General features: G+C 59.3%; 1 protein-coding gene across 2 annotated transcripts in view; it reads left to right on the top strand.

Annotated features, from left to right (window-relative positions):
- The window catches only part of DNMT1 (DNA methyltransferase 1), a 28631-nt gene extending 12143 nt beyond the window's left edge, over window positions 1–16488 (top strand). For both annotated transcript variants that reach the window (XM_068997833.1, XM_068997832.1), the window contains exons 16-34: window positions 506–603; window positions 1340–1487; window positions 1906–2021; window positions 2617–2818; window positions 2897–3030; window positions 3124–3297; window positions 3983–4204; window positions 4996–5188; window positions 7316–7406; window positions 8405–8536; window positions 8968–9250; window positions 9999–10140; window positions 10902–11068; window positions 11673–11850; window positions 12535–12730; window positions 12822–12985; window positions 14474–14590; window positions 15633–15723; window positions 15869–16488. In XM_068997833.1, the coding sequence (XP_068853934.1) occupies window positions 506–603; window positions 1340–1487; window positions 1906–2021; window positions 2617–2818; window positions 2897–3030; window positions 3124–3297; window positions 3983–4204; window positions 4996–5188; window positions 7316–7406; window positions 8405–8536; window positions 8968–9250; window positions 9999–10140; window positions 10902–11068; window positions 11673–11850; window positions 12535–12730; window positions 12822–12985; window positions 14474–14590; window positions 15633–15723; window positions 15869–15912 (2892 nt within the window). In that variant the 3' untranslated portion in view covers window positions 15913–16488. The remainder of the gene's footprint in view (window positions 1–505; window positions 604–1339; window positions 1488–1905; window positions 2022–2616; window positions 2819–2896; window positions 3031–3123; window positions 3298–3982; window positions 4205–4995; window positions 5189–7315; window positions 7407–8404; window positions 8537–8967; window positions 9251–9998; window positions 10141–10901; window positions 11069–11672; window positions 11851–12534; window positions 12731–12821; window positions 12986–14473; window positions 14591–15632; window positions 15724–15868) is intronic.
- Window positions 16489–16539: the final 51 nt, after the last annotated feature.

Here is a 16539-nt window from a genome sequence, read left to right as displayed (position 1 = left end):
ATCTTGGAGAGTCTTCCAGCTTTGGTCAACATCAATGCCACGGGTTGGGTTGGCTGATCTTGGAGGACTCTTCTAACCTTGATTAACATCAACCAACATCAATGTCATGGGCGGGGTTGGTTGGTCTTGGAGATCTCTTCCAACCCTGATTAACGTCAACATCCTGGGCTGGGTTGGGTTGGTTGCTCTTGAAGGTCTCTTCCAACGTTGATCAAGCAACATGAACGTCATGGGTTGGGTTGGTTGCTCTTGAAGGTCTCTTCCAACGTTGATCAAGCAACATCAACGTCATGGGTTGGGTTGGTTGCTCTTGAAGGTCTTTTCCAACCTTGACCAATCAATCTCAGTTTCTTGGCTTGGGTTGGTTGATCTTGGAGGACTCTTCCAACCCGAATCACCCAACCCCAGCCTCCCATCCCGGTTGCTCCGTGGGGCCCTCCCAGAGGCTCCCGCGTTCCTGGGGACCTTTCCGGGTATCAGCCGGTGTCCCCTGTCCCCGTGCCAGGTGTGCCAGCAGCCCGAGTGCGGCAAGTGCAAGGCCTGCCAGAACATGGTCAAGTTTGGGGGCAGCGGGCGCAGCAAGCAGGCGTGTCTGCAGCGGAGGTGCGTGACCCCGCTCTGTCCCCAAACCCCTCTGTCCCCGTCCCCAACCCCACTGTCCCTGTCCTAAACCCCACTGTCCCCAACCCCAAACCCCACTGTCCTAAACCCCTCTGTCCCCATCCCCAAACCCTGCTCTCCTTGTCCTAAACCCCACTGTCCCCGTCCTAAACCCCACTGTCCCCGTCCCCAACCCCACTGTCCCCGTCCCCAACCCCACTGTCCCTGTCCTAAACCCCACTGTCCCCGTCCCCAACCCCACTGTCCCTGTCCTAAACCCCACTGTCCCCATCCCCAAACCCCACTGTCCCTGTCCTAAACCCCACTGTCCCCATCCCCAAACCCGCTGTCCCTGTCCTAAACCCCACTGTCCCCATCCCCAACCCCGCTGTCCCCATCCCCAACCCCACTGTCCCTGTCCTAAACCCCACTGTCCCCATCCCCAAACCCCACTGTCCCTGTCCTAAACCCCACTGTCCCCATCCCCAACCCCGCTGTCCCCGTCCCCAAACCCGCTGTCCCTGTCCTAAACCCCACTGTCCCCGTTCCCAAACCCCACTGTCCCTGTCCCCAACCCCACTGTCCCCGTCCCCAAACCCCACTGTCCCCGTCCCCAAACCCCACTGTCCCTGTCCCCAAACCCCACTGTCCCCAAACCCCACTGTCCCTGTCCCCAACCCCACTGTCCCTGTCCCCTGCACCTCCCGGTGACGGCCCCGCTGCCGGCCCCGCTGCCCAGGTGTCCCAACCTGGCGGTGCGGGAGGCGGACGAGGACGAGGAGGTCGATGACAACATCCCCGAGATGCCCTCGCCCAAGAAGATGCTCCAGGGCCGCAAGAAGAAGCAGAACAAGAGTCGGATCTCCTGGGTCGGGGAGCCCATCAAGGTGAGGGACCCGGCCAGGTGAGGGAGCTGGAAAGGGGAGGGGACCCATCCAGGTGAGGCCAGAATGGGGGAACCCATCCAGGTGAGGGGATCCACCCAGGTGGGGGAACCCATCCAGGTGAGGGGATCCATCCAGGTGAGGCCAGAATGGGGGAACCCATCCAGGTGAGGGGATCCACCCAGGTGGGGGAACCCATCCAGGTGAGGGGATCCATCCAGGTGAGGCCAGAATGGGGGAACCCATCCAGGTGAGGGGATCCATCCAGGTGAGACCAGAGTTGGGTCTCGTGGATGGAGGAGCCCATCCAGGTGGGGGAACCCATCCAGGTGAGGCCAGAATGGAGGAACCCATCCAGGTGAGGGTGAGGGCCCCATCCAGGTGAGGCCGGTGTCTGTAACCGTCCCCGTGCCCCCGGCAGAGCGATGGCAAGAAGGATTATTACCAACGCGTCTGCATCGACTCCGAGACCCTGGAGGTGGGCGACTGCGTGTCCGTGAGCCCCGACGACCCCACCAAGCCCCTCTACCTGGCCAGGTGGGTTCTCCTTGGGGACATCCCCCCCCAGCCCCTCTACCTGGCCAGGTGGGTTCTCCTTGGGGACATCCCCCCCCCAGCCCCTCTACCTGGCCAGGGGGGTTCTCCTTGGGGACATCCCCCCCCAGCCCCTCTACCTGGCCAGGTGGGTTCTCCTTGGGGACATCTCCCCCCAGCCCCTCTACCTGGCCAGGTGGGTTCTCCTTGGGGACATCTCCCCCCAGCCCCTCTACCTGGCCAGGTGGGTTCTCCTTGGGGACATCCCCCCCCAGCCCCTCTACCTGGCCAGGTGGGTTCTCCTTGGGGACATCCCCCCCCGGCCCCTCTACCTGGCCAGGGGGGTTCTCCTTGGGGACATCCCCCCCAGCCCCTCTACCTGGCCAGGTGGGTTCTCCTTGGGGACATCCCCCCCCAGCCCCTCTACCTGGCCAGGTGGGTTCTCCTTGGGGACATCCCCCCCCGGCCCCTCTACCTGGCCAGGTGGGTTCTCCTTGGGGACATCCCCCCCCGGCCCCTCTACCTGGCCAGGTGGGTTCTCCCTGCTCCCCTGGGGTGGGGACACGGGGACGTCCCCTCACGGCCCCGCGCTCCTCAGGGTGACGGCCATGTGGGAGGACAGCAGTGGCCAGATGTTCCACGCCCACTGGTTCTGCCCCGGCTCGGACACGGTCCTGGGGGCCACCTCGGACCCCCTGGAGCTGTTCCTGGTGGACGAGTGCGAGGACATGCAGCTGTCCTACATCCACGGCAAGGTCAACGTCATCTACAAGGCGCCCTCGGACAACTGGTCCATGGAGGTGGGGACAGCCCCGCGGGGTCCAGCCCGTGCCGGCAGCGGGGCCGATCCCGGCGATCCCGGTGTTTTCTCCCAGCAGGGCGGGCTGGACATGGAGATCAAGATGGTGGAGGACGACGGGAGGACGTATTTCTACCAGATGTGGTACGACCAGGAGTACGCGCGCTTCGAGAGCCCGCCCAGCACGCAGCCCAGCGAGGACAACAAGTACAAGTCAGTTTTGGTGGGGAGGGGAAAAACAAAGGAATTTTGGGGTCTCCCGGCCCCGAGTGGATTTTTGGGGAGAATTCCGTGGCGTTCCCGCAGGTTCTGCATGAGCTGCACGCGCCTGGACGAGGTGAGGCACAAGGAGATCCCCAAGGTGGCCGAGCCCCTGGAGGAAGGGGATGGGAAGATGTTCTACGCCGTGGCCACCAAGAACGGGGTCCAGTACCGGGTCGGGGACGGCGTCTACCTGCTGCCGGACGCCTTCTCCTTCAGGTGGGCGCGGGGATCGCCTCGTTGGGGTGGGGTTTGGGGAGCAGAACTCGCCGGGTTTGGGTTTTCCCAGCTGCGGGTGAAAGTCTCGTGTCCCAGAATTTCCACAAGTTCAGCTTAAAAAAACAAACCCGAATTTGATCTTCCGTCGTTCAACCGAGCGGCGTCTCCGATGGGAGAACCCCGCTGCTGTGCGTCGGGGATAAATTGGAATTAGGGAGTTACAGGATCAAAGAATTGGGGTTGGGAGACCCCTCTAAGACCCTCAATTCCAACCCCCGACCCAACTCTTGATGGATAGATCGGAATTATGGAATCACAGAACCAGTTAAGGTTGGGAGACCCCTCTAAGGCCCTCAATTCCAACCCCCGACCCAACTCTTGATGGATAGATCGGAATTCTTTGATGAATTAAGACTGGACAACCCCTCCAAGATCCTCAATTCCAACTCCAAACCCCATTTTTGGGAGACAAGTTGGAATTAGGGAATTAAGGCTTTTCAACCCCTCCAAGACCCTCGATTCCAAATCATAACCCAACTTTTGGTGGATAAACCTGAATTAATCAACGAATTAAGACTGCAAGACCCCTCCAAGACCCCCCCACTCCGCCCCTTCACCCAACGCCACCGCCCCGCATCCCGACGCGTTTTTGGGGCGCTTCCCGCCCTTTTCCCCATTCCCCCAGCGTGAAGCCGGCCAGCCCGGCCAAGCGGCCCAAGAAGGAGGCGGTGGACGAGGAGCTGCACCCGGAGCACTACCGGAAGTACTCGGAGTACATCAAGGGCAGCAACCTGGACGCGCCCGACCCGTATCGCGTGGGGCGCATCAAGAGCATCTTCTGCAGCCTGCGCAGCAACGGCAAGCCCAACGAGGCCGACATCAAGCTCAACATCTACAAGTTCTACAGGTGCCTCCACAGGGGGTCCAAAACCCTGGGATTTTGGGGGTTTTGGGGGGCTGGGAAGGCTGGGAGTTGTTGGTGAAACCAGGGCTTGATTGGGTGTCCCAAATCTTTGGAGGTTCTCGGTCACCTTCGCAACTTGGATGGTCCTTGTTGGACTTTCCCAGCTGGGAAAATGCTCCCAAAACTGGGGAAATTGTCCCAAAATCCATGAGGAGTTGGGGTCCTTGTCCTCAAAAATGGGAAGGTTGTCCCAAAGTCTATGAGGAGTTGGGCTCGTTGTCCCCAAAAATGGGAGGGTTGTCCCGAAATCCATGAGGAGTTGGGCTTGGTGGCCCCAAAAATGGGAAGGTTGTCCCAAAATCCATGAGGATTTAGGCTCATTGTCCCCAAAAATGGGAAGGTTGTCCCAAAATCCATGAGGAGTTGGGGTCAGTGGCATGAGGAGCGCTGGGAACGGGATTAGAAATCCATGGATTTGGATGATCTTTGTGGGACATCTTTGGAGGTCTTTGGACAGTTTTGGACATCTTTGGATGTTTTGGGACATCTCAGGATGCTTCGAACTCCCTTAAAATCCCCTTAATTCCCTTTTTCCTTAATCCCATCCCCATCCCAGCTCCAACTTTCCCTCCAACCCTCCCAAAAACCCCCAAACCCCCCCGAAATCCCCTCTCCAAACTCTCCGGGGAGCCTTGACCCAGCCCGGTCCCACCGGTGGCGCCGCGGTGAGGACCCGCCTCCGCTCCCTTCCCCCCTGATCCCGGCGTTTTTCCGGGAATTTTCGGTGCTCGCAGGCCCGAGAACACGCACAAGTCCATGAAGGCGAGCTACCACGCCGACATCAACCTCCTCTACTGGAGCGACGAGGAGGCCACCGTGGAGTTCCGGGCGGTGCAGGGCCGCTGCTCCGTGGTCTACGGCGAGGACCTGACCGAGAGCATCCAGGACTACTCGGCCGGGGGCCTGGATCGCTTCTACTTCCTGGAGGTCGGGGAAAATGGGAATTCCAGAGGGGCTGGGGGTGGTCCAGGTTGGGCTGGAGAGCTCAGGGATGGAGGAAAGTTGGGGTTTTCCATGGAAGGGTTGGAGTTGGGGCCGGTTCCAGCATTTTAGGGAGTAAGTCTTGGATGCTAAACTGGGTTTTTGGAGGTCTGGATGAGTTTCTGGAGGGTCTGGATGAGTTCTTGGAGGGTCTGGATGAGTTCCTGGTGGGTCTGGATGAGTTCCTGGTGGATCTGGATGAGTTCCTGGAGGGTCTGGATGAGTTCCTGAAGGGTCTGGATGAGTTCTTGGAGGGTCTGGATGAGTTCCTGAAGGGTCTGGATGAGTTCTTGGAGGGTCTGGATGAGTTCCTGGAGGGTCTGGATGAGTTCCTGGAGGGTCTGGATGAGTTCTTGGAGGGTCTGGATGAGTTCCTGGAGGGTCTGGATGAGTTCCTGGTGGGTCTGGATGAGTTCCTGGAGGGTCTGGATGAGTTCTTGGAGGTCTGGATGAGTTCTTGGAGGTCTGGATGAGTTTCTGGAGGGTCTGGATGAGTTCCTGAAGGGTCTGGATGAGTTCCTGGAGGTCTGGATGAGTTCCTGAAGGGTCTGGATGAGTTCCTGGTGGATCTGGATGAGTTCCTGAAGGGTCTGGATGAGTTCCTGGAGGTCTGGATGAGTTCCTGAAGGGTCTGGATGAGTTCCTGGAGGTCTGGATGAGTTCCTGGAGGGTCTGGATGAGTTCTTGGAGGGTCTGGATGAGTTCCTGGAGGGTCTGGATGAGTTCCTGGTGGGTCTGGATGAGTTCCTGGAGGGTCTGGATGAGTTCTTGGAGGTCTGGATGAGTTTCTGGAGGGTCTGGATGAGTTCCTGAAGGGTCTGGATGAGTTCCTGGTGGGTCTGGATGAGTTCCTGGAGGGTCTGGATGAGTTCCTGGAGGCCTGGATGAGTTCCTGGAGGGTCTGGATGAGTTCCTGGTGGATCTGGATGAGTTTCTGGAGGGTCTGGATGAGTTCCTGGTGGGTCTGGATGAGTTCCTGGAGGGTCTGGATGAGTTCCTGGAGGCCTGGATGAGTTCCTGGAGGGTCTGGATGAGTTCCTGGTGGATCTGGATGAGTTTCTGGAGGGTCTGGATGAGTTCCTGGTGGGTCTGGATGAGTTCCTGGCGGGTCTGGATGAGTTCCTGAAGGGTCTGGATGAGTTCCTGGTGGGTCTGGATGAGTTCCTGGAGGGTCTGGATGAGTTCCTGGAGGCCTGGATGAGTTCCTGGAGGGTCTGGATGAGTTCCTGGTGGATCTGGATGAGTTTCTGGAGGGTCTGGATGAGTTCCTGGTGGGTCTGGATGAGTTCCTGGAGGGTCTGGATGAGTTCCTGGAGGCCTGGATGAGTTCCTGGAGGGTCTGGATGAGTTCCTGGTGGATCTGGATGAGTTTCTGGAGGGTCTGGATGAGTTCCTGGTGGGTCTGGATGAGTTCCTGGCGGGTCTGGATGAGTTCCTGGTGGGTCTGGATGAGTTCCTGGCGGGTCTGGATGAGTTCCTGGAGGGTCTGGATGAGTTCCTGAAGGGTCTGGATGAGTTCCTGGAGGGTCTGGATGAGTTCCTGGTGGATCTGGATGAGTTTCTGGAGGGTCTGGATGAGTTCCTGGTGGGTCTGGATGAGTTCCTGGAGGTCTGGGTGAGTTCCTGGAGGGTCTGGATGAGTTCTTGGAGGTCTGGATGAGTTCCTGGGGCCTCTGGATGAGTTCCTGGAGGGTCTGGATGAGTTCCTGGTGGGTCTGGATGAGTTCTTGGAGGTCTGGATGAGTTCCTGGAGGTCTGGATGAGTTCCTGGTGGGCTGCAGAGCCCAGGGATGGAGCAAATGGGCTTTTCTGCCTCTCCAGGTGGATTTTCCATGGAAGAGTTGGAATTGGGGCCTATTCTGACATTTTAGGGACTAAATCTTGGATACTAAACTGGGTTTTCAAAGGTCTGGAATTGTCCCTGGGGCCTCTGGATGCGTCCCTGGGGTTCTGCTGACACGGAATCACGGAACCGTTCCCTGAATCCAGCGGGATTAGGGCAATCCCAGGGTCATTCCTGAGCTGGAAAAATCCCAAATCCTTGGGGTTTTTTTTTTTGTTTTGTTCTTCCAGGCTTACAACGCCAAAACCAAGAGCTTTGAGGATCCTCCCAACCACGCCCGGAGCTCTGGGAACAAAGGGAAGGGGAAGGGGAAAGGGAAAGGTGAGGCTGGGAAAGGGCTGGGAAAGGGGCAGAAAGGGCTGGAAAAATGATGGAAAAGGGGTGGGAAAGGGGTGGAAAAGGACTAAAAATGGCGGTGGAAAAAGAGCGCAAAAGGGGATGGAAAACAAGTGGAAGAGGGGCGGAAAATGGGTGGAAAACGCCTAAAAATGGGGGTGGGAAAAGGGTGGAAAAAGGGTGGAAAAGGACTAAAAATGGGGGTGGAAAAAGGGTGGAAAAGGACTAAAAATGGGGGTGGGAAAAGGGTGGAAAAGGGGATGGAAAAGAAGTGGAAGAGGGGCGGAAAATGGGTGGAAAAGGAGTAAAAATGGGGGTGGAAAAAGGGTGGAAAAAGGGTGAAAAACTACTAAAAATGGGGGTGGGAAAAAGGGTGGAAAAGGGGATGGAAAACAAGTAGAAGAGGGGCGGAAAATGGGTGGAAAAGGACTAAAAATGGGGGTGGAAAAAGGGTGGAAAAGGGGATGGAAAAGAAGTGGAAGAGGGGCGGAAAATGGGTGGAAAAGGAGTAAAAATGGGGGTGGAAAAAGGGTGGAAAAAGGGTGAAAAACTACTAAAAATGGGGGTGGGAAAAAGGGTGGAAAAGGGGATGGAAAACAAGTAGAAGAGGGGCGGAAAATGGGTGGAAAAGGACTAAAAATGGGGGTGGAAAAAGGGTGGAAAAGGGGATGGAAAATGAGTGGAAGAGGGGCGGAAAATGGGTGGAAAAGGACTAAAAATGGGGGTGGGAAAAGGATGGGAAAAGGGTGGAAAAGGACTAAAAATGGGGGTGGGAAAAAGGGTGGAAAAAGGGTGGAAAAGGGGATGGAAAACGAATGGAAGAGGAGCGGAAAATGGGTGGAAAAGGACTGGAAAAGGGGCTGGAAAAGGGGCTGGAAAAGAGGTGGGAAAGGGGGTGGAGAGGGGGCTCAGAAGGTGGAAAAGGGGCTGGAAAAGGGCAGGAAAAGGAGGAAGAGGGAAGGACTTGGCCGTGATTTTTCCAGGGAAAGGCAAAGGGAGGGCGGTGAGCTCGGAGCAGAGCGAGCAGGAGCCGGCCGAGCTCAAGGTGCCCAAGCTGCGGACCCTGGACGTGTTTTCCGGCTGCGGGGGCCTCTCCGAGGGCTTCCACCAGGCCGGTGAGCCCCGGAATCGGGAACGCCGGAATTGGGAAGGCTGGAAAAGGCCTCGGGGGGGTCATCAGATCCACTGGACATTCCTGGTGTCCGGCCCTGGGCGTTCCCAGCCAACCCTGGCCATTCCTGGCCATTCCCAGTGCCCAACCCTGACCATTCCTGGCCATTCCTGGCCATTCCCAGTGCCCAACCCTGACCATTCCTGGCCATTCCTGGCCATTCCCAGTGCCCAACCCTGACCATTCCTGGCCATTCCCAGTGCTCAGTTCTGGCCATTCCCAGTGCCCGGCTCTGACCATTCCCAGTGCCCAACCCTGACCATTCCCAGTGCCCAGCCCTGACCATTCCCAGTGCCCAGCCCTGACCATTCCCAGTGCCTGGCTCTGACCATTCCCACCCAACCCTGGCCATCCCTGCCCGCCTGTGCCCCGCAGGAGTCTCGGAGACGCTCTGGGCCATCGAGATGTGGGAGCCGGCGGCGCAGGCGTTCCGGCTCAACAACCCCGGCACCACGGTGTTCACCGAGGACTGCAACGTCCTGCTCAAGCTCGTCATGGCCGGAGAGAAAACCAATTCCTTGGGCCAGAAACTGCCCCAAAAGGGGGACGTGGAGATGCTCTGTGGTGGCCCCCCGTGCCAGGGCTTCAGCGGGATGAACCGCTTCAATTCCCGCACGTATTCCAAGTTCAAGAATTCCTTGGTGGTCTCCTTCCTCAGGTGGGTGTGGAGGGGTTTTTTCAGGGTGACACCCCCGTCCCTGGCCATTCCCACCCAATCCTGACCATTGCCACCCAACCATGGCCATTGCCACCCAACCATGGTCATTCCCACCTAATCCTGACCATTCCCACCCATCTTTGATCATTCTTACCCAACCATGGCCATTCCCACCCAACCGTGGCCATTCCCACCCAACCATGGCCATTCTCACCCATCTTTGACCATTCCCACCCATCTTTGGTCATTCCCACCCATCTTTGGTCATTCCCACCCATCTTTGGCCATTCCCACCCAACCATGGCCATTCCCACCCAACCCTGACCATTCCCACCCAACCATGGCCATTCCCACCCATCCATGGCCGTTCCCACCCAGCCATGGCCATTCCCACCCAGCCATGGCCATTCCCACCCATCCATGGCCATTCCCACCCAACCATGGCCATTCCCACCCAACCCTGGCCATTCCCACCCAACCATGGCCATTCCCACCCATCCATGGCCATTCCCACCCATCCATGGCCATTCCCACTCAACCATGGCCATTCCCACCCAACCGTGGCCATTCCCACCCAACCATGGCCATTCCCACCCATCCGTAGCCATTGCCACCCATCCATGACCATTCCCACCCATCCATGACCATTCCCACCCAGCCATGGCCATTCCCACCCAACCCTGACCATTCCCCCCCAACCCCGGCCCTGATGCCCCCTCACCACGCCCACGTCCCCCTGCCCCCGCAGTTACTGCGATTATTACCGGCCGCGCTTCTTCCTGCTGGAGAACGTCCGGAATTTCGTGTCCTTCAAGCGCTCCATGGTGCTCAAGCTGACCCTGCGCTGCCTCGTGCGCATGGGCTACCAGTGCACCTTCGGGGTGCTCCAGGTAGGCTCCCCAGGCGTGGGTTTTGGGGTGAAAAACTCCTTTTCTGGCACCCGAGGACAAGTTGGTCGTGTTGTTCCTTGGGGACGTTCCCAAAGAAAGTCTCAATTCCCAGTTGGTTCTCCAAAGGAGGAGTTGACTCCGTGGGTGGCTTCGAGGCCGTTCTCAGCTCTGTGGGGGCTCAGCATGGATGGGGGACACTGCAGTTCCCTCAGGAATTGTCCCCTCCATAGTCCCAGTTGGCTCCTTGGGTGGCTCTGGGGACATCCCCAGCCCCGTGAGGGGACGCTCCAGTTCCTCCAAGACCTGTCCCCTCCAAAGTCCCAGTGGGAACCTTGGGTGGCTCTGGGGACATCCCCAGCCCCGTGAGGGCCACTGCAGCCCCTCAGGAATTGTCCCCTCCAAAGGCCCAGTTGGCTCCCTGGGTGGCTTTGGGGACATCCCCAGCTCTGTGAGGGCCACCACAGCCCCTCAGGAATTGTCCCCTCCAAAGGCCCAGTTGGCTCCTTGGGTGGCTCTGGGGACATCCTCAGCTCTGTGAGGGCCACCCCAGACCTTCAGGAATTGTCCCCTCCAAAGTCCCAAGGGGAACCTTGGGTGGCTCTGGGGACATCCCCAGCTCCGTGGGGGCTCAACACGGATGGGGCCACCACAGCCCCTCAGGAATTGTCCCCTCCATAGTCCCAGTTGGCTCCTTGGGTGGCTCTGGGGACATCCCCAGCCCCGTGAGGGCCACCGCAGCCCCTCAGCAGCGTTCCCCGCAGGCCGGGCAGTACGGCGTGGCGCAGACGCGGCGCCGCGCCATCGTCCTGGCGGCGGCTCCGGGCGAGAAGCTGCCGATGTTCCCGGAGCCCCTGCACGTCTTCGCCCCCCGCGCCTGCCAGCTCAGCGTCGTGGTGGACGACAAGAAGTTCGTCAGCAACATCACCCGGTGAGGGCCCGGGAATTCCGAGTCGGGAATTCGGCGCCGGGAATTCCACGTTGGGATATTCAGTGTCGGGAATTGGGAGCCGGGAATTCCACACCGGGAATTCGGTGTCGGGAATTCCACTTTGGGGATTCAGCGTCGGGAATTCCACGTTGGAAATTCAGTGTCAGGAATTCCACGTCTGGAATTCGGCGTCGGGAATTCCATGTTGGGATATTCAGGAATTGGGAGCCGGGACTTCGGTGTTGGGAATTCCACATCTGGAATTGGGAGCCGGGAATTCCATGTCGGGAGTTCCACGTTGGGAACTGGGAGCCAGGAATTCCACATTGGGAATTCAGCACTGGGAATTCCATGTCGGGAATTCCGTGTTGGGAATTTGGGGCCGGGAATTCGATGTTGGGAATTCGGGGCCGGGAATTCGATCTCGGGAATTCCATGTTGAGAATTTGGGGCCGGGAATTCAATGTTGGGAATTCAGTGTTGGGAATTCGGCGCCGGTAATTCGGCACCGGGAATTCGGCGCCGGGAATTCGGTGTCGGGAATTCAATGTCGGGAATTCGGCGCCGGGAATTCCGGCCGCTCACGGCCCCTGTCTGCTCCCAGGACGTACTCGGGGCCGTTCCGCACCATCACGGTGCGGGACACGATGTCGGACCTGCCGGAGATCCGCAACGGCGCCTCGGCGCTGGAGATCTCCTACAACGGCGAGCCCCAGTCGTGGTTCCAGCGGCAGATCCGCGGCTCCCAGTACCAGCCCATCCTCAGGGATCACATCTGCAAGGTGCGGCATCGGGAGCCGCCGGATCCCGCCGGGATCGCGCCGAGGGAGCGGCCCCGGGGCTTCCCCGGGTGGCTGTGCCCGGAATCGGGATGGTGGCTGGGAATGGTGGAGGTGGTGGGAATGGTGGAGGTGGTGGGAATGGTGGAGGTGGTGGGAATGGTGGGGATATTGGGAACGGTGGAAGTTTTGGGAATGGTGGAGGTGGTGGGAACTGGTGCAGATTTCTGGAGTGGTGGGGATTTTGGGAATGGTGGAGGTTTTGGGCGTGGTGGGGATTTTGGGAATGGTGGAGGTTTTGGGAACAGGCAGAGGTGGTGGGAACTGGTGGAGGTGGTGGGAGTGGTGGGGATTTTGAGAGTGGTGGAGGTGGTGGGAGCTGGTGGAGGTTTTGGGAGTGGTGGAGGTGGTGGGAGCTGGTGGAGGTTTTGGGAGCTGGTGGAGGTTTTGGGAGCTGGTGGAGGTTTTGGGAACTGGTGAAGCCACTGGGAGCCTGGTGGGACCACTGGGATCTGCTGGATCCCCTGAGAACTGGTGAACCCCCTGGGAGCCACCTCTCCCTACCCTTCCCCTGAACCCCAACCGGTCCCCGACGGTCTCCAATGCCCCCGCTGGTGCCCACCGCCCCCCGTCGTCCCTCGCGGTCCCCCCGCCCGGCCCGCGGTGACGCCGGGCCGGCCGCGGCAGGACATGAGCGCGCTGGTGGCGGCGCGGATGCGGCACATCCCGCTGGCGCCCGGCTCCGACTGGCGGGACCTGCCCAACATCGAGGTGCGGCTGTCGGACGGCACCACCACGAGGAAGCTGCGCTACACCCACCACGAGCGCAAGAACGGCCGCAGCAGCTCCGGCGCCCTGCGCGGCGTCTGCTCCTGCGCCGAAGGTGGGTGCTGGCCCCCCAAAACCGCGGCCCCGGGCGAGTTGGGCGTTGCCCTTTCCCGAAATTCCGGGGGTTGTTTTGTGCGCGTTCCCAGGGAAGCCGTGCGACCCGGCCGACCGGCAGTTCAACACCCTGATCCCGTGGTGCCTCCCGCACACCGGCAACCGGCACAACCACTGGGCCGGGCTCTACGGGCGCCTGGAGTGGGACGGCTTCTTCAGCACCACCGTCACCAACCCCGAGCCCATGGGCAAGCAGGTGGGGCAAGGAGCCGTGGTCATGGCGGGGGTTTGGTGGAGGTGTCCGATGGCCACCATGTCGTAGCCCTTGGGTGGGTTTGATGGTGTCCCGTGGCCACCATGTCCCAATGGTTGGGTTTGGTGGTGCCCAATGCCCACCATGTCCCAATGGTTGGCTTTGGTGGTCTCCAATGCCCACCATGTCCCAATGGTTGGGTTTGGTGGTGCCCGATGCCCACCACGTCCCAATGGTTGGGTTTGGTGGTGTCCTGTGGCCACAATGTCCCAATGGTTGGCTTTGGTGGTCTCCAATGCCCACCACATCCCAATGGTTGGGTTTGATGGTGCCCAATGCCCACCATGTCCCAATGGTTGGCTTTGGTGGTCTCCAATGCCCACCATGTCCCAATGGTTGGGTTTGGTGGTGCCCGATGCCCACCATGTCCCAATGGTTGGCTTTGGTGGTCTCCAATGCCCACCATGTCCCAATGGTTGGGTTTGATGGTGCCCAATGCCCACCATGTCCCAATGGTTGGGTTTGGTGGTGCCCAATGCCCACCATGTCCCAATGGATGGCTTTGGTGGTGCCCAATGCCCACCATGTCCCAATGGATGGCTTTGGTGGTGCCCGATGCCCACCACGTCCCAATGGTTGGCTTTGGTGGTCTCCAATGCCCACCACATCCCAATGGTTGGGTTTGATGGTCTCCAATGCCCACCACGTCCCAGTGGTTGGGTTTGGTGGTGTCCGATGCCCACCATGTCCCAATGGTTGGCTTTGGTGGTCTCCAATGCCCACCATGTCCCAATGGTTTGGTGGTGCTCGATGCCCACCATGTCCCAATGGTTGGGTTTGTGGTCTCCGATGCCCACCATGTCCCAATGGTTGGCTTTGATGGTCTCCGATGCCCACCATGTCCCAATGGTTGGGTTTGATGGTCTCCAATGCCCACCACGTCCCAATGGTTGGGTTTGGTGGTGTCCGATGCCCACCATGTCCCAATGGTTGGCTTTGGTGGTCTCCAATGCCCACCATGTCCCAATGGTTTGGTTTGGTGGTGCTCGATGCCCACCATGTCCCAATGGTTGGGTTTGTGGTCTCCGATGCCCACCATGTCCCAATGGTTGGGTTTGTGGTCTCCGATGCCCACCATGTCCCAATGGTTGGGTTTGTGGTCTCCGATGCCCACCATGTCCCAATGGTTGGCTTTGATGGTCTCCGATGCCCACCATGTCCCAATGGTTGGCTTTGATGGTCTCCGATGCCCACCATGTCCCAATGGTTGGCTTTGATGGTCTCCGATGCCCACCATGTCCCAATGGTTGGGTTTGGTGGTGCCCGATGCCCACCATGTCCCAATGGATGGCTTTGGTGGTTTCCAATGCCCACCATGTCCCAATGGATGGCTTTGGTGGTCTCCAATGCCCACCATGTCCCAATGGTTGGGTTTGGTGGTGCCCAATGCCCACCATGTCCCAACCGTGGTGGGTCCCGTGGCCGTTGCAGGGCCGGGTGCTGCACCCGGAGCAGCACAGGGTGGTCAGCGTGCGGGAATGCGCCCGCTCCCAAGGCTTCCCCGACACCTACCGGCTCTTCGGGAACATCCTGGACAAGCACAGACAGGTCGGTGGCCCTGGCACGGTGCCATGGAGCTGTTGTCCCATTGTCCCTGTGCCCATTGTCCCTCTGTCCTGCTGTCTGTTGTCCCATTGTCCTCATCCCATTGTCCCGTGTCCCGGTGTCCCTTTGTCCTGTTGTCCCCGTTGTCCCATTTCCCCCGCTGTTCCCATTGGCCGCTGTCCCACGGCCAGTGCCCCATTTCCCATTGGCCTTGTCCCCATGTCCTGCTTCCCCAGTGTCCTGTTGTCCCATGTCCCTTGTCCCGTGTCCGTTGTCCTCATTATCCCATTGTCCCAGTGCCCATTGTCCCGGTGCCCATTGTCCCGGTGCCCATTGTCCCAGTGCCCGTTGTCCCCTTGTCCCGGTGCCCATTGTCCCCTTGTCCCAGTGCCTGTTGTCCCTTTTTGTCCCACATTGTCCCTTTGTCCCTGTGCCCGTTGTCCCTCTGTCCCACCTTGCCCCATGCCCATTGTCCCGTGCTCATTGTCCCTCTGTCCTACCTTGTCCCTCAGTCCCCCCTTGTCCCTCTGTCCCACCTCGTCCCTCTGTCCCCTTTTGTCCCTCAGTCCCCCGTTGTCCCTCAGTCCCCCGTTGTCCCTCTGTCCCCCCTTGTCCCTCTGTCCCACCTTGCCCCGTGCCCGTTGTCCCGGTGCCCGTTGTCCCTCTGTCCCCCCTTGTCCCTCTGTCCCACCTCGTCCCTCTGTCCCACCTTGCCCCATGCCCGTTGTCCCTCTGTCCCCCCTTGTCCCTCTGTCCCACCTTGCCCCATGCCCGTTGTCCCGGTGCCCGTTGTCCCTCTGTCCCCCCTTGTCCCTCTGTCCCCCCTTGTCCCTCTGTCCCACCTTGCCCCATGCCCGTTGTCCCTCTGTCCCCCATTGTCCCTCTGTCCCCCCGTTGTCCCTCTGTCCCCCATTGTCCCTCTGTCCCACCTTGTCCCTCTGTCCCCCATTGTCCCTCAGTCCCCCCCTTGTCCCTCTGTCCCACCTCGTCCCTCTGTCCCCCCTTGTCCCTCTGTCCCACCTTGCCCCGTGCCCGTTATCCGCAGGTGGGGAACGCGGTGCCACCGCCCCTGGCCAAGGCCATCGGGCTGGAGATCAAGGCCTGCGCCGTGGCCAAGCTGCGCCAGGACACGGCCGGTGAGTGAGTGACCGCCCCGCCGGCGCCGCGGGGTGCCCGTGGTGCCCCCGTGGTGCCCCCGTGGTGCCCGTGGTGCCCCCGTGGTGCCCCCGTGGTGCCCCCGTGGTGTCCCCGCGGCGTCACCGCAGCCCCGTTGTCCCGCAGGGCCCCGCGTGGCGCCGCAGGAGCCGATGGAGGCGGACGGCTGAGGCCGGGGAGGCCGGAGCCGCCCGGGGGGCCGGGGAGGTGCCTTGGTTCATTTGGGGATGGTTTTTGGCCTTTTGGTTCGCTTTGCTTTGGCTTTTTTTTTTTCCCCCACTTTTTTTTTTTTCCCCAGTTTTTCTTTGCCTTGCCCTCATTTTTCCTCTATTTTCTCTCTTCTCTTTTTCTTCCCCCTTTTTTTCCCTTTTTCCTGTTTTTTTTTCTGCCTTTTCCCCCTTTTTTTTAACTGCGTTCCCCTTATTTTCCCCTTGGGCTTTTTAAATTTTTCTCCCTCCTTTTTCCTCTTTTTTTTTTTTTCCCCTGATTTTTTTTTTGTTTCCATCTTCTTTTTTATTTTAAATTTATTTTTCCTGTTTGGCTTTTGTTTATTTTTTAATTTTTATTTTTTTAAATTCCCCCTCCCTCCGCGCTCTCTGTGCTGCTCCAACCTCCCCCCAGCCCCCCCCGGGGCCCGTTCCCTTGTTTTTATCGCATTGTACCGACCCCCCCGCGGCCGCTTTGTACAAGGTGGAACTCGATACTTTATGTAGTTTTTATATGTTGTAATATTTCTTCAAATAAATCGCGCCTATAAATTATAAACACTTCGCTCCCGCCGCGCTACGAGTAGGCCG

Source organism: Aphelocoma coerulescens, chromosome 30 (assembly GCF_041296385.1).
Source record: "Aphelocoma coerulescens isolate FSJ_1873_10779 chromosome 30, UR_Acoe_1.0, whole genome shotgun sequence".
In the NCBI taxonomy this organism is placed as follows: domain Eukaryota; kingdom Metazoa; phylum Chordata; class Aves; order Passeriformes; family Corvidae; genus Aphelocoma; species Aphelocoma coerulescens.
The sequence above is the reverse complement of the archived record's forward strand: the minus strand, read 5'-3'. Positions and strand labels throughout refer to the sequence as shown.